Genomic DNA, 13546 nt, shown 5'->3' with positions numbered 1-13546 from the left:
GCAGATTACCTGGTTACTGAATGCAAGAATTTTCCCCAAACCCTCTCCATCGAGGCCTCTCACAGAGTTACTGTCTGCAGCTAGACCAGCACTCAGAGTCATGCCGAGCAGCTTTCCTTGGTTCTGTGCTCCATCCCCCTTCGCCCCCTCTGGAGGACCTTCCCCTTCATTTTGATTGGATCTCATAGACGTTGCAGGGGGTGGGACCTCGCTGAGATCCGCTGTTTCTAGCTCAGACTCCTGTTCGGATGGTAAAACATCTCTGTCATCTTTGGATGGAGCTGAATCTTTTATCTCAGAGTCCAGATCAGTGCTGATGGTGTCAGAGGGTGGCAGATCTGTGGGGGTCTGGGTGAATGGAGGTTCATCTTCACAGGACTTTGCTGTTGTTTGACTACAAGCTTCAGGGGTGGAGGAGGTGACAGTGCTGTCTCCTGTCTCCTGAACAGATGCAGACTGGTTGGACTGGATCTCTTTTGGGACTTCATGCTTGCTGTTCCCACAATCTTCACGTGAGGCGGGGTGACTCCTGGACTCCTTCTCCATCAGAGGAAGGGAGGAGGAAGGGGTCACGGGCCTCCTGTTGCCCCCCTTCTCTCCACTCTCTGGACTGGAAAAAGTCTCAAATGAGTGGATCTTTTGTTTGATTGACAGGTTGGAGGCAGAAGAAGGTGATCTGACTCCAAAGCTTCTGCTCTGAAAACCCACAGCCGGCCTCTGCTCTGCAGGTTTAGTTTGCTTCTTCTGGCCCTGCTCATCTCGAATCTTCCTCAGACTCTGGCGGAACCAGGCCGGTTTGGGTGCCACTGGGGGCCCCCTCTTTGATTCTGGAGGAGTTTCAGACGTGTCTTCAGGAGTCACGTGGGACAGAGGATCTGAATTCACATCTGTGGCTGTGCCATTGAACTCACTGGTGTTCTCTTCATCACTCATGGCGGCGGGCTTGCTGAGGATGTTGACCGGCTGTGGATAGTGACAGGCTGTGTGTCGGCGGTGGATCTCGGGCAGTTCTTCGGGGGAGCTGTCTGAAAGGCGAACCCAAGGATCTTGAAGCTGCTCTTGGGTGTGTTGTTCAACGCGAGCCTGTCTCCTCAGAGCTGCTCTCTTTGGCTGTGAGCAGAGGAATGATGCTGTTGAATGATCTGTCAACACAGAGGACAGCAGACAAGTGTGAGACGTGCTTGTGTGCTTCAGTGATAGATATCACTATATATTCACACTATGAACAACATTATTAACAACATGGTGGATAGATTATCCAGGACTCTGCAAGTGTTATCAATCGCTTTGATGCATTTCGCACATCAGAAACGTCATCACAACTCAACGCAGTTCTCAAAACACTAAATCAAAAGCAAAAGCCTCTGATCTGCTGTAATCTTCTACAGAGTGGAAAGGCAGAGATATCATGGAGGACGAGGTTACATGTTTACATAGAAACATTGACACATTTACATATGTGAACACTGTATTACAGATATAACAGCAGCATTTTGTAAAAATAATCATATTCTGTTTCAACATTGCATTAGTGTTTACTGTACTGTGAACATGTCAACCCCTCTCAACAGATCACTGTACTGTCACTTTAGAACACTGTATGGAAATGTATATACAAGCCTGTGGAAGACAGAGGAGCTTATGATTTAGAACATGGTCTATTCAAAAATTTTCTATAATGAAAAAAAAACTAGATTTTGTGTTCTGAGTTTTGAAAAATTTGACCTCGCTTAGAAAATGTGTGAAAGCAGTTGTAAAAAACAAAGAAACAAAGGTAGAACATAGCACCAATTATAGTACAGTAAATGTACACTACATAAAGTATATGTGTGTGTGTGTGTGTGTGTGTGTGTGTGTGTGTGTGTGTGTGTGTGTGTGCCTTGCTCTTTAATGCAAATTTGAAGAAAGTTTAAGAAAGCGAGAGCTCATTCTATGTGACAAAGGTACAAACTGTTTTCATGAGTCAGAGCCAGATGAGAAATGCATCAACACAATGAGAAGCGTTAATAGTAGTGAACTATGTGTGGATACGATGTAAGTTTGTTTAAACACAATGACAAATGCTAATGTGTGTGAGGAAATGATTAACTGTTTCGAGAACTGCATTAAAAGTAGTGAGAATGATGTTTCTGATGTTTGAGTTGGATCGAAGCAGTTGAGAAAAACTAACAGTTCTATCAAGTTATGTTTTAGAAGTGGGGAGGCCCAATGAGGTACAGCGCCGTGCTTTGTGCTAAAAGCTATTATCAGCATACAAACATGCTCACAAGAACTATGATAAAGTTTGGTCGTGGTAAACACAGCAAACACCTCAAACTAAATGAATCTTTTTTTAAACCCTCAAACAGAGGCAGCCTCATCTTTATCTAACGTCGCCATCGTTAAGACACTGACGGGTTCACACATGACTGACAGTGGAGGAGTTGAGTGTGATTGGTTTTTCTCCTGTGATGAACACAGTGTGTGGTCTATCGCATTTTCAAAATAAAAGAAGATTCATTCCTCTGACTAAAAGCTCTGCTTCAAAGTAAAAGTCCTTTATAGAAATGTAGTGGAGTCAAAAGAACAATATTTGTCTTTAAGTGTAGTGGAGGAAAAGTCAGGAGTTTCTAAATCAATAAAAATAATACTGTACTCATGTAAATGTACTTTGCTACTGTCTTTGTTACTGTCCAACCCTGTTTATAGATAACTTAAAAGTCATTCATGAGAACATCTTCTGGGCTGCACTCTGCAAGGATCACTCTTTACATTAACGCACTGAGTTTGCAGTTTTAAATGTTTACACAATAAAACTCTGACCCATGAGTTACAACTTATAAACCCTTATAAAGGATGGTTTACCAGAGAGCAGTACCAAAAAGACATAGAGAAACTTACAGCAATGACACACTAAACGGTCAAATTACTGTAATTATAATTCAATTCACTTTTAAATATATAGCACCAAATCATAAAATGATAAGATACAAATATCTCCTCACAATGTTACAGAGGGAAGCCCAACAGTTCCACCATGAACAGCATAACTCTGTATTGTCTATGACTGGGGCGACAGCTTTACATTTCATTACACTAACATGCTGTTGTTTAGCAGGTATAATGTTTAACATGTTCACCAACTTAGTTTACCTTGTTAGCATGCTAATTAGCTTGCTAACAGGCTTATCTTGCTAATTATCGATAAACACAAAATAAAGCTGAGGCTGCACTTCCTTGGTCTTCAGCAATAAAGCCGCCAAGACAGACAGACAGACATAAAAGACAGACAGACAGACAGACAGACAGAAAAGACAGACAGACAGACAGACAGACAGACAGAAAAGACAGACAGAAAAGACAGCGATTCCTCCATACTTCCTTGGTCTTCAGCAATAAAGCCGCCAAGACAGACAGACAGACATAAAAGACAGACAGACAGACAGACAGACAGAAAAGACAGACAGACAGACAGACAGACAGACAGACAGACAGAAAAGACAGACAGAAAAGACAGCGATTCCTCCATTGATAGTTATAGTGCAGTGCACGTTGTTACAACCCCAGTGATGGTGTCTGGTGTTGCTCCTCTCTCTCCCTCCAGGTTTTGCTCCTCCTCTAGAGGAGAAGATGAGCTGCACGCAACAGCTCAGAATGTGCCTCTCAGCAGAGGCTGATCGCTTGACCTGCTGTGACACCAGGGTGTGAACTACAGGGGAGCAGGGGGAGCTCGGCTCATCTTAACAAGTAATGGGCTCCCCTGAAAACATGATTTGTGAATTTTTGGTGGGTGTCTAAAAATATTAACAATGTTATTTTGCTATGCATTTTATAGTTTTTTTGTATCTTCATCATCATGGATCATGTGTGAAATTAAGCTAAACTAATGTATCATTCATGCATGACGATGAGTTATCACTATTTCCGGTAAAGGCTGCTTTTCCCAATCACAGTAACTGTATTATTCACTGGTAGCACTGTAGGCTATCGTGTGTGATGGATGTTGAAGACTAGATCGCTAGTAGGCAGCTTTGCCTATTTTTGCTGGTAGCAATGCTCATGCATGTGTGTTGCAGCTGTGATGGATAACTTCAACTGTTGTTGATGAGGACTCGATTCCTTGTGGGCAGCCTGCTGTGCTTTGTTTCTGCACATAGGTCTGTATGCAGCTGTGAATGTATCTTTGCAAGTGTCATAGTAAGTCCTCTCTTTGAGGCACAAGCACAGTTGTGATGTCATAAAACCCTCTGTCAGTTGGACCGTTTTATAGATCAATCAGATGAGCTGACATCAGATTAGTTATTACTGTCATCACAGGATGTTGCTTTGTGAGTTTGTTAATCAGGCAACAAGCACATTCTGACATTCGTTTAGGAAAATTTCAAGTGAAGTAAATCAAACTTTGAACTTTGAAATATGCTGTTGCTGATAGAGCCCTTGGTGTAACTAGAGCAGGTGACACATCAACATTGCTGCAGCCTCAGGTGAACTCCAGTGTCATATCCTGATTGAAGTTTAGTCCATTTAGTCTCAAACAGGAAATAGAACCTCAGTTACTTTTTATTTTAATACTTCCCCGTGGCACCAGGTTTAACTTGTCACATTGTTGAAACAACTCTAGTCTAGTTCTTAAGTTGCATTCAGGTGCTTAAATGTAAGATAGTAGCCCTTGTTTCCTACCTATGTGTAGTCTGTCGTCTGTGCAGGCTGCTGAAGAGTCTGGATGAGTGATGTCTTCTTTGCTCCCCTCTGACTTTTCTCTTATTTGTTCTGCTTCCTGCTACACAAACAGGAAGTATTGTGTCACGACAGCTTCTCTAGCAGCAACCACAGAGAGGTGCAATAATGTACTCTGCTTCCGCTCAGATACTCACCCACATTCATCTACTGCTTTCACAGTTCAATCAGTAAAAGGCTCTGTATAGACTGGCCCAGCAACAAGCATGATGCATTATAGGGTACAGAACATGCTTGCATGCTGACATGCACAATATCCACAGTCTGTCCTTAACCATATCGTAGTTTGTCATGCACAAATTGTAGAAAGATGGAATTGTAAAAATCTTGGCACTGAACGTTAAAAACATCACCAAGCAATCCAGGGTTTGCAAAATCGTCCATTGACAGCGTTCTTGTCTTGTGACAGGGTTGTGCTAACATGCATAACTGCTGAACGTTTCATTCCAAAAACCCCAGGCATAAATCTATTGCCATATCAACCTCACAGTCAGTCATGTCCACATACTTTTGGCCATAGAGTGTGTATACAAGAACAAAACCTGGAGCAGAACAGTGGAGACACAATTGATAAGTATTGCCTGCAGAGCCCCTCATATTTTGTATTAAGGCATCCTTTATAAATGGCTTATATATAGTAAGCTGTAACTAATGGATTTATGTTATGTTAATGTTATTTACAAATGATTTATAGACAAAGGTGGACAAAGTACACAACTACAACTTGAGTCAGATTATAGCTCCTCCTGGTCAAATATGACTCCAACACAAGTTGTTCAGTCGGGTTTTTACTCAAGTTAAAGTACTCGAGTAATTGATTTGAAAAAACTGAAATATTGAAAAGTACACTGTCATGTCAACTCATTGTGATATTGTTCCACATTTACAGAACATGATGACTCCGAAACAACCTACTGACTGACTGACTGACTGTAGAACTTGTAGAATAAATAGACTGTAGAATATGATACCAAGACTTCAGACAAGAACATAAAAACAACTGAATCAACGGTCGATTTTATATTTCTTTTTTTAGTCAGTGATGAAGTTTGGTTGTGGTAAACACAGCAAAAACTAAATGAATCTTTTTTTAAACCCTCAAACAGAGGCAGCCTCATCTTTATCTACCGTCGCCATCGTTAAGACACTGACGGGTTCAAACATGACTGACAGTGGAGGAGTTGACTGTGATTGGTTTTTCTCCTGTGATGAACACAGTGTGTGGTCTATCGCATTTTCAAAATAAAAGAAGATTCATTCCTCTGACTAAAAGCTCTGCTTCAAAGTAAGAACACTTCATAGAAATGTAGTGGAGTCAAAAGAACAATATTTGTCTTTAAGTGTAGTGGAGGAAAAGTCAGGAGTTTCTAAAACAATAAAAATAATACTGTACTCATGTAAATGTACTTTGCTACTGTCTTTGTTACTGTCCAACCCTGTTTATAGATAACTTAAAAGTCATTCATGAGAACATCTTCTGGGCTGCACTCTGCAAGGATCACTCTTTACATTAACGCACTGAGTTTGCAGTTTTAAATGTTTACACAATAAAACTCTGACCCATGAGTTACAACTTATAAACCCTTATAAAGGATGGTTTACCAGAGAGCAGTACCAAAAAGACATAGAGAAACTTACAGCAATGACACACTAAACGGTCAAATTACTGTAATTATAATTCAATTCACTTTTAAATATATAGCACCGGATCATAAAATCATAAGATACAAATATCTCCTCGCAAAGTTACAGAGGGAAGCCCAACAGTTCCACCATGAACAGCATACCTCTGTATTGTCTATGACTGGGGCGACAGCTTTACATTTCATTAAATCATAAAAAGACAAAATGCATTTAGCATGCTTTCACCAGCAAAACACTGAGAGCCACGTCACTCCACATACATTCCTTAAGAGTAACCTCAGGATCTTTTGCAAGGCCTTGTATATGCTGCTGAAGAACTGCAGGCAGTGGAGGGGGAGGAGCGAGAAGCATAATTAGTACAGGGAGGGAAACATGGTTATCAGGAAAAGTATATTGACAAAGTGCAGTGAGCAAGTAGCAGTCGGAGTGGAAGTGAAACACAGACTCAGATCAAGTTCACAGCTTTTATGGCCTCAAACACTTTCAGTATCCTAATATGGGCACTGAACTTACATACTGCTACTTAGGTTAGAACTTAGATACAGGCAATTTCTCTCCGTTAATGCTGCCAGGATGTTTCTACACTTTTTTCACACATTGAGGATTGTTTTATCAGCTGGTCATTTGCAGGAGGGACGACACTTAAATCGACAGAATCAATTTTCAAGAAACCCATTAAAGTTTTAGATTTTAAAAAAAAAATTAATTTCATCATCATTCATGCAATATAATGGAAAAATATAATCTAATAAGATTTGATTGATAACATTTTTAAATATGCCTGTTTACTTTATAAGGTTTTGCATAAGCTTGCCCCACCACCTTTAAATGAATTCATTAAACAGAGGGCTGACAGTGGCATTGGCACACACACACACACATATCCGTATGTATATATACGGTATATACTATAACCACTCAGTGTGTTGTTCAGCAGCTGTGTTTAGAGTGCTGTACCTGGCAGCTGGTGTGTGATGAAGGCTCCAGTCCTTCATCTCTAACTGGAGATTCTCTACTGGAACCGCTGGAGTCTCCATTATAACCCTCCTCGCTCGTCACATCATGAGGCCAGCAGTACCAACGTGGAGCAGCACGCACCCTGAAGTTGGACTACACACACACACACACACACACACACACACACACACACACACACAAACACCGCTGAGAGCAAGAAGACAGGATCTAAAATGCTAAGTGAAGTGACCCTGAACATGTTGTGATTCTTTCGACCATCTTGTCAACAGTATCTTCACATTTACTGGCACTTGTCCCAGGAGTCATGGGACTGGTGGAGCCTTCAGGGTTATAATTAAGAGTGAACGTTTTCACGTTGTGAGTCTGTGTGTGTCATCATGGCATAATGTGGTCCTGGAGACACCTACTGTAGCAGGAACTACCACAGAAGCAGTTTCAGTATTTTGTCAGGTGTTTAAATGTCTGAGTACAGAGTACTCATGTAATAATGTAGTAATGACTACTGAGTACTCCGGGGTCATGGGCTTTGTGGCTGGTGTGATCCCATTGCATTATGTCTTTATGAAAGTCACATGACCATTAGATTGGCTGTTGTACCCATTAAACTCTGTGTGAACTGTGTAAACCATGTGAGCTATCATATGAACCTAGTGGAACATTGTACTTAATTTAGCTGCTGTGTGCCGATGGTGCGTAGAGCAAAGAATTACTGAAATAATACAGAACATTTGTGCATGAAATGCTCCTCTGACTGTACTCTTCCTGCAGTCTGCACTGAAGTCAGCTTTTGAAAGTGAAGAGAAGATATGTAGACAGAGACGGGGGCCGAAGGTTTGATAATTTACTACATGTAACTGATGACACAGTCTCTCGCACAATATCATTATCGTAACTACATTATTACAATTATGTAATGTAATGTACTCAGTACTCATTGGACCACACCCATCTTCAGTGACTCCTGGTAACCTTTTTTCTTGTACTATATTGTATTTTGTATTAAATGATTCTGATGCTGTGACATATATATATAATTGTGCAAAGTTTTCTTAAACCCATCCCTTTCCTCTCAAGTGCCAGTCTTCTAGTCCTGTAGCAGAACTTCTGTATGATAAACTGGCAGCTTGTCCCTGCTGTACCATGCCTCCTACACAGTGAATACTGGGATAGAGTACCGGACCCATGACCCTGAACATGATACATGGGTGTAGATAATGGATGAATGGACTAAGTTCAACTAAGTTGACTTCTTCTAAAAGACTGAAGATGTGAAAAAAATTATTAAAAACTTATTTTACCTTTGGATGCTGAAAAACTGACCCATGCATTTGCTACCTCTAGACTGGACTACAGTAATTCTTTATTATCAGGATGTCTCAGTGAAAAGCCTCAGTTGATCCAAACTGCTGCAGAGTGAATACTGACAGGAAGTAGAAAGAGATAATATTTATCCCATATCTTCTCTGCACTGGCTCCCTGTAAGGTAGCACTTCACTCTCAAAATGCAGACTCATGTTCCCTAGAATCTCCAAGAGCCCTCAGCTAGCAGGCTCCTCTCCTGTGGAACCAGCTCCCAGTCTGTGTTCAGGAGGCAGACTCCCGCTCTACAATTAAGATCAGGCTTTTCTCTCTCCTTTCTCCCCTCAAACCGACCAGTTGAGGCAGAGTCCGGTTCTGTCAGAGAATTTCTCCCCATTAAAAGGGAGTTTTTTCCTCTCCATTGTTGACATCTGCTTGCTCATGGTGTAACTGTTGAATTATATAATAGATGGATGGATGGACGGATGGCTGGACAGATGGATGGATGGGTGTGGTACCTTGTTGCCCCTGTAGGCCAGATCCAGGGCCTGCTGACTGGAGAGGTTAGCGGCTGGAGAGTTGTATGGGATTTTATACTTTTCATCAGGATACACAGGCACTGACAGTCTGTTCTCAGACCATGTGTCCGTCATAGACTAGAGGACAGGGAAGGAAGACAAGATCAGACACACTACTACACATCCAAAGAGGTCACATTTTCAATTGTTTCAAAAAAATGAAATGACTCAAACAGCACAGGAAAATGCAAGATATGTGAAAATAAATCCACACGTGCAGTTGCAGCAGTAATATTAACATCAGCAGCAGTTAGTTTCTAACTGATCCCAGAATCTGTATCTTGTGTCCATACAACCTGTGGTATGGCTGCTTACCTTTGGTGTGTCCAGGCTGTGGACCCGGGCTGGTGGGTTATGGTGTGTGTTGTGGAGGTTGTGGAGGGCCAGGCAGTGGTTGTAGTGGTGGCTGTTGGTGTTGTCGCTGCAGGAGCGGGTCATGGTCTTCTGTGCTCGTCGAACCGACAGCTGACTGAAACTCTTCTCTAGACAATGCTCACATCTCTGCCGGCTGTGAGAGCACGACTCCAGCCTGCGCAGCCCTGGAACAAAAAACACATCTGAAACTACAATGAATTATTTTAGTAATAAATATTCATTCATTCATTCATTGTCTACCGCTTATCCTCTAGTAGGGTCGCGGGGGGGCTGGAGCCTATCCCAGCATCCTTTTGGGCGAGAGGCGGGGTGCACCCTGGACAGGTCGCCAGTCCATCACAGGGCACACAGAGACAAACAACCATTCACTCTCACATTCATACCTATGGTCAATTTGGAGTAACCAATCAGCCTAGTCCCCATTTGCATGTCTTTGGACTGTGGGAGGAAACCGGAGAACCCGGAGAGAACCCACACAAGCACGGGGAGAACATGCAAACTCCACACAGAAAGACCCCGCGTCCGAGCCGGGACTCGAACCCGGAACCTAATAAAATTAATATTTCAATCATTCTGGAGTCATTCTTTAATTAAACTGTCTATGTGTGTACCCAAACTTTATGGAACAAAATTACCGGAGTACAACTTTCATAACTCAAAACACATAAAAGTTACAAATAAAAAAAGTCACAGCATCCATCTACACAGAAATGAATCATCTTGGCAGCATGCAAGGCAACATTAGATGCTTTTGTCAAGACAAAAATGGGAAGAACAGGTGCTATGAGAAAAGTACTGGAAGTTCCAGACCAGCCATAAGCCTCAATTGAAATGTCACTGTGGAAAACAAATAAATATTTTACCATCAATACTCCACTGGCTCTTATCCTTTCTCAGTTTGCTGTTCTCCACTGCCAGAGTGATAGCTTCATTCAGCTGCTGCTCTGATACCTGTGCAGAGTGCAGAATATGGGGAATGTCAACATTACAGTACAAACATCAGCCTTTGGTGTATACTCTAACACCAATGTGATACTTTCTCTAGGGGCCACATGGCGTCAATTTCGTCATCAGAGGGTGTACATGAGACTCTCGTGCGGACATCCGTGCATCCAACACTCTCAGCTCCAACTCTTCCCTGAGTCTCTGTCGTCCGTACAGCGTCGCTCCAACACTGACTTTACATGTCAAACTGCTTCATTCAGTGTTTTTAACAGTTAGAATCACCAGGTCTGTTTGATTTCCTGAACCACTGATACTGAAGGAAAGGAATGGTGGTGACAACAACAACATGACAACACCCAACACTGTCTCTTGTTATTTTGATTGGGAGATCCTAGAGGCAGAAGATACAGTCTGTGTGTTTAATGGTATTTTCTGCTGTTACATATTAGACTCAGTTTCATCACCGTAGGTACCACTGAGGACTCCAAGGTCATATTTTCAGTATTTTATATTCTTATATTGCTTCTGGGAATTCCTAACATTAGAATGAGGTGAAGAGTTTACATTCTACAGCGTTATTAAAAACTACACTTCAGCCTTTTGTTGAGGCTGATTGTAGTTACTATATTAAATATAAACTTTTTTTTACACACATAAATCTACACTGACTAAAATAAACGTCAAGTTGTGGCTTTGCATACTTTGGGGTCGGGATGGCGACTGATGATGATGTGGACTGGACCTGGTGTGCACTGGCTCAGGACTGTGTAGACGTCATTCAGCGCCATGTTGTAAACCACTGTGTCATTGATCTCCATTATCTCATCTCCACACCTGGAGAGGAAAGTTCAGGAAAAGGCGTCGGAAAGAAAGAGAAAATGAACTCTGAGGGACTTGACACATATACATACATCCTGTTTACAGGAGTTCTTATTTTCTGCGATACACTAATTGTATGAAATACATAGTGAATAACTCAGTGAATTCATACAAAGTCAATGGCTTCTAACTCATACATGGTGTAACCAACAGTATCCACTTCTTTAGTAGCTTGTAGTAAATCGCACTCCGTCACATGAGCTCTCATTTCTAAGTGTAGTTACTTGTAGGCTTCCCATTTCGTATAGTGTTGTAATTCGCTCCTTACCGGAGTCTACCATCCATATGTGCTACAGATCCAGGAGAGAGGGTGTGGATGTAGATCCCAGGACATCCGTCATTAGATGGAACACAGCACAGTCCAATACCCAGACCAACACCAACCTCTGGGAAATGACACATACAAATCAAGTTTTATTGTGATAATCATCATCATTAAAGGTTGCTGTTTCACTTCTGGTGCACCACAGAACTATGGACATCAGGTACCAACTGTCTTTTAGCAAACTAACACATGCTTTTATTAGTGATTGATTGACCACTTAGCTTTATCCCATCAGAGAAACTGTAATTGGAAACTATCGGTATTTTAAATGATAAAACACAAAAAGACTTCAAAGATTAATGGACTGTCATAATCAATAACTGCTGTCTCCCCTGGCTGTCGACCTTTTTGCAGGATGATCTCCATCATGATACGGTCTCTTGGTTTAGCAGGCTGACCGGGGATGCTCAGCGTGTTATTGCAGCTGTTGTTCAGGTAGTTGCTGTCTCCCATGTCAGCACTGATCCTTGCCATGCCTGTGGTGGAGCTGAGGGAGCGCGACCTGCACAGCTGAGCCACTTGTGCTTGACCACACAGGGCCTCCACACGTAAGCTGGTCCTCACCACGAGAGTCAGGAGGCCCTTTTTGATTTGCTGCACAAAGATATTTAAAACACTTTTCATATTTCAAATCAATGTGACATGCTTTTAGAAATTTTGTAAGTGGGTTTGATCCTTTATTGAAGATGTAACCAGGGCTGGATTGATTCTCCCACCAGTAAAAATGAGCCCTGGGCCACCACCAATCTGCCTGTCTCTCCTACTCTCTTTGCATTGGATATGTATTAATTAATTCATATTTGTTTGAGTTAACTTGATCACAGTACAAATTCATTTTGGAATATGCAGCATGTAAGAACAAGCTACACTGGAATAATAAAGGCTTTAAAACTAGAATTTAAGTGTTTTGGGTCATCACACTGACCTTTGACCTTTGACCACCAAAGTCTAATCAGTTCATACTTTAGTCCAAGTGAAAGTTTGTGTCAAATTTGAAGGGATTCCCTTAAGGAAGCCAAAATCATGTTATGTGAGGTCACTGTGACCTTGACCTTTGACCTTTGACAACCACAATCTAATCAATTCATCCTTGAAGGTGTTACTGAGATATTGCGTCCACAGGAATGATGGTATAGACAGACAACCCGAAAACCATATGCCTCTGGCTCTGACTGTTGCCGGTACGGAGGAATAACTAGATTTAAACTCAGCGCCTCTCAACAAGGCGGAGGCCTCAGTCACTTCAGTTTATATTGATCTTCTAGTGACGCACACAGTCATACTAAACAAATAGCAACTCATCAAATGACCACAAAGATCCAACAGTTGGGCTCCAGGGCAGTTTCCCACTTTGCCAAGATGATAATAAATCTGTGGACATAACACTGGTGAACAGACCTTGTTAAGTGAATGGAATAGGATTGACTTGTACAAGAGGTGATTTAATTTTCATGTGTTACTTACTGAACAGATCACATAATGCCATAAACTAATAAGATGCTAATCCTGCTAATCCTCGCGATGGACTTTTATTTTGAAACATTGCAAGAGACATGCTGTGCATTGTAAGATGGGGAGCCCTCAGTAGTGTCCATGGTGAGAGGCTCTGCTGTGTCTTACACTTTTCTTCTGCCCTCGAAAGCAACAGCTATAAGTTTTGGTTGTTTAATACCTTAATTGTGTATAACTGAGTTAGACTGACTTTCTATGCACAGTGTTAGTTCGTTGGTGTGCAGGTTGATACTAATAGGAAGTCATTCTGGTGTTGAAGTGATGCTAATTTACAATAATGCTACATGCTAGTGTA

The 13546-nt window shown here is 41.7% G+C and overlaps 1 protein-coding gene across 1 annotated transcript in view; it reads right to left on the bottom strand.

The window, feature by feature from the left end:
- The window catches only part of il16 (interleukin 16), a 38278-nt gene that overhangs the window by 7379 nt on the left and 17353 nt on the right, over positions 1–13546 (bottom strand). Inside the window, exons 8-15 of the mRNA XM_022742149.1 lie at positions 12084–12333; positions 11683–11800; positions 11237–11369; positions 10454–10541; positions 9531–9754; positions 9156–9293; positions 4660–4756; positions 10–1142 (exon numbers count right to left, since the gene is read on the bottom strand). Of these exons, the coding sequence (XP_022597870.1) occupies positions 10–1142; positions 4660–4756; positions 9156–9293; positions 9531–9754; positions 10454–10541; positions 11237–11369; positions 11683–11800; positions 12084–12333 (2181 nt within the window). The remainder of the gene's footprint in view (positions 1–9; positions 1143–4659; positions 4757–9155; positions 9294–9530; positions 9755–10453; positions 10542–11236; positions 11370–11682; positions 11801–12083; positions 12334–13546) is intronic.

This window comes from Seriola dumerili, unplaced genomic scaffold (assembly GCF_002260705.1).
Source record: "Seriola dumerili isolate Sdu_G_001 unplaced genomic scaffold, Sdu_1.0 BDQW01000003.1, whole genome shotgun sequence".
Taxonomy (NCBI): Eukaryota; Metazoa; Chordata; class Actinopteri; order Carangiformes; family Carangidae; genus Seriola; species Seriola dumerili.
The sequence above is the reverse complement of the archived record's forward strand: the minus strand, read 5'-3'. Positions and strand labels throughout refer to the sequence as shown.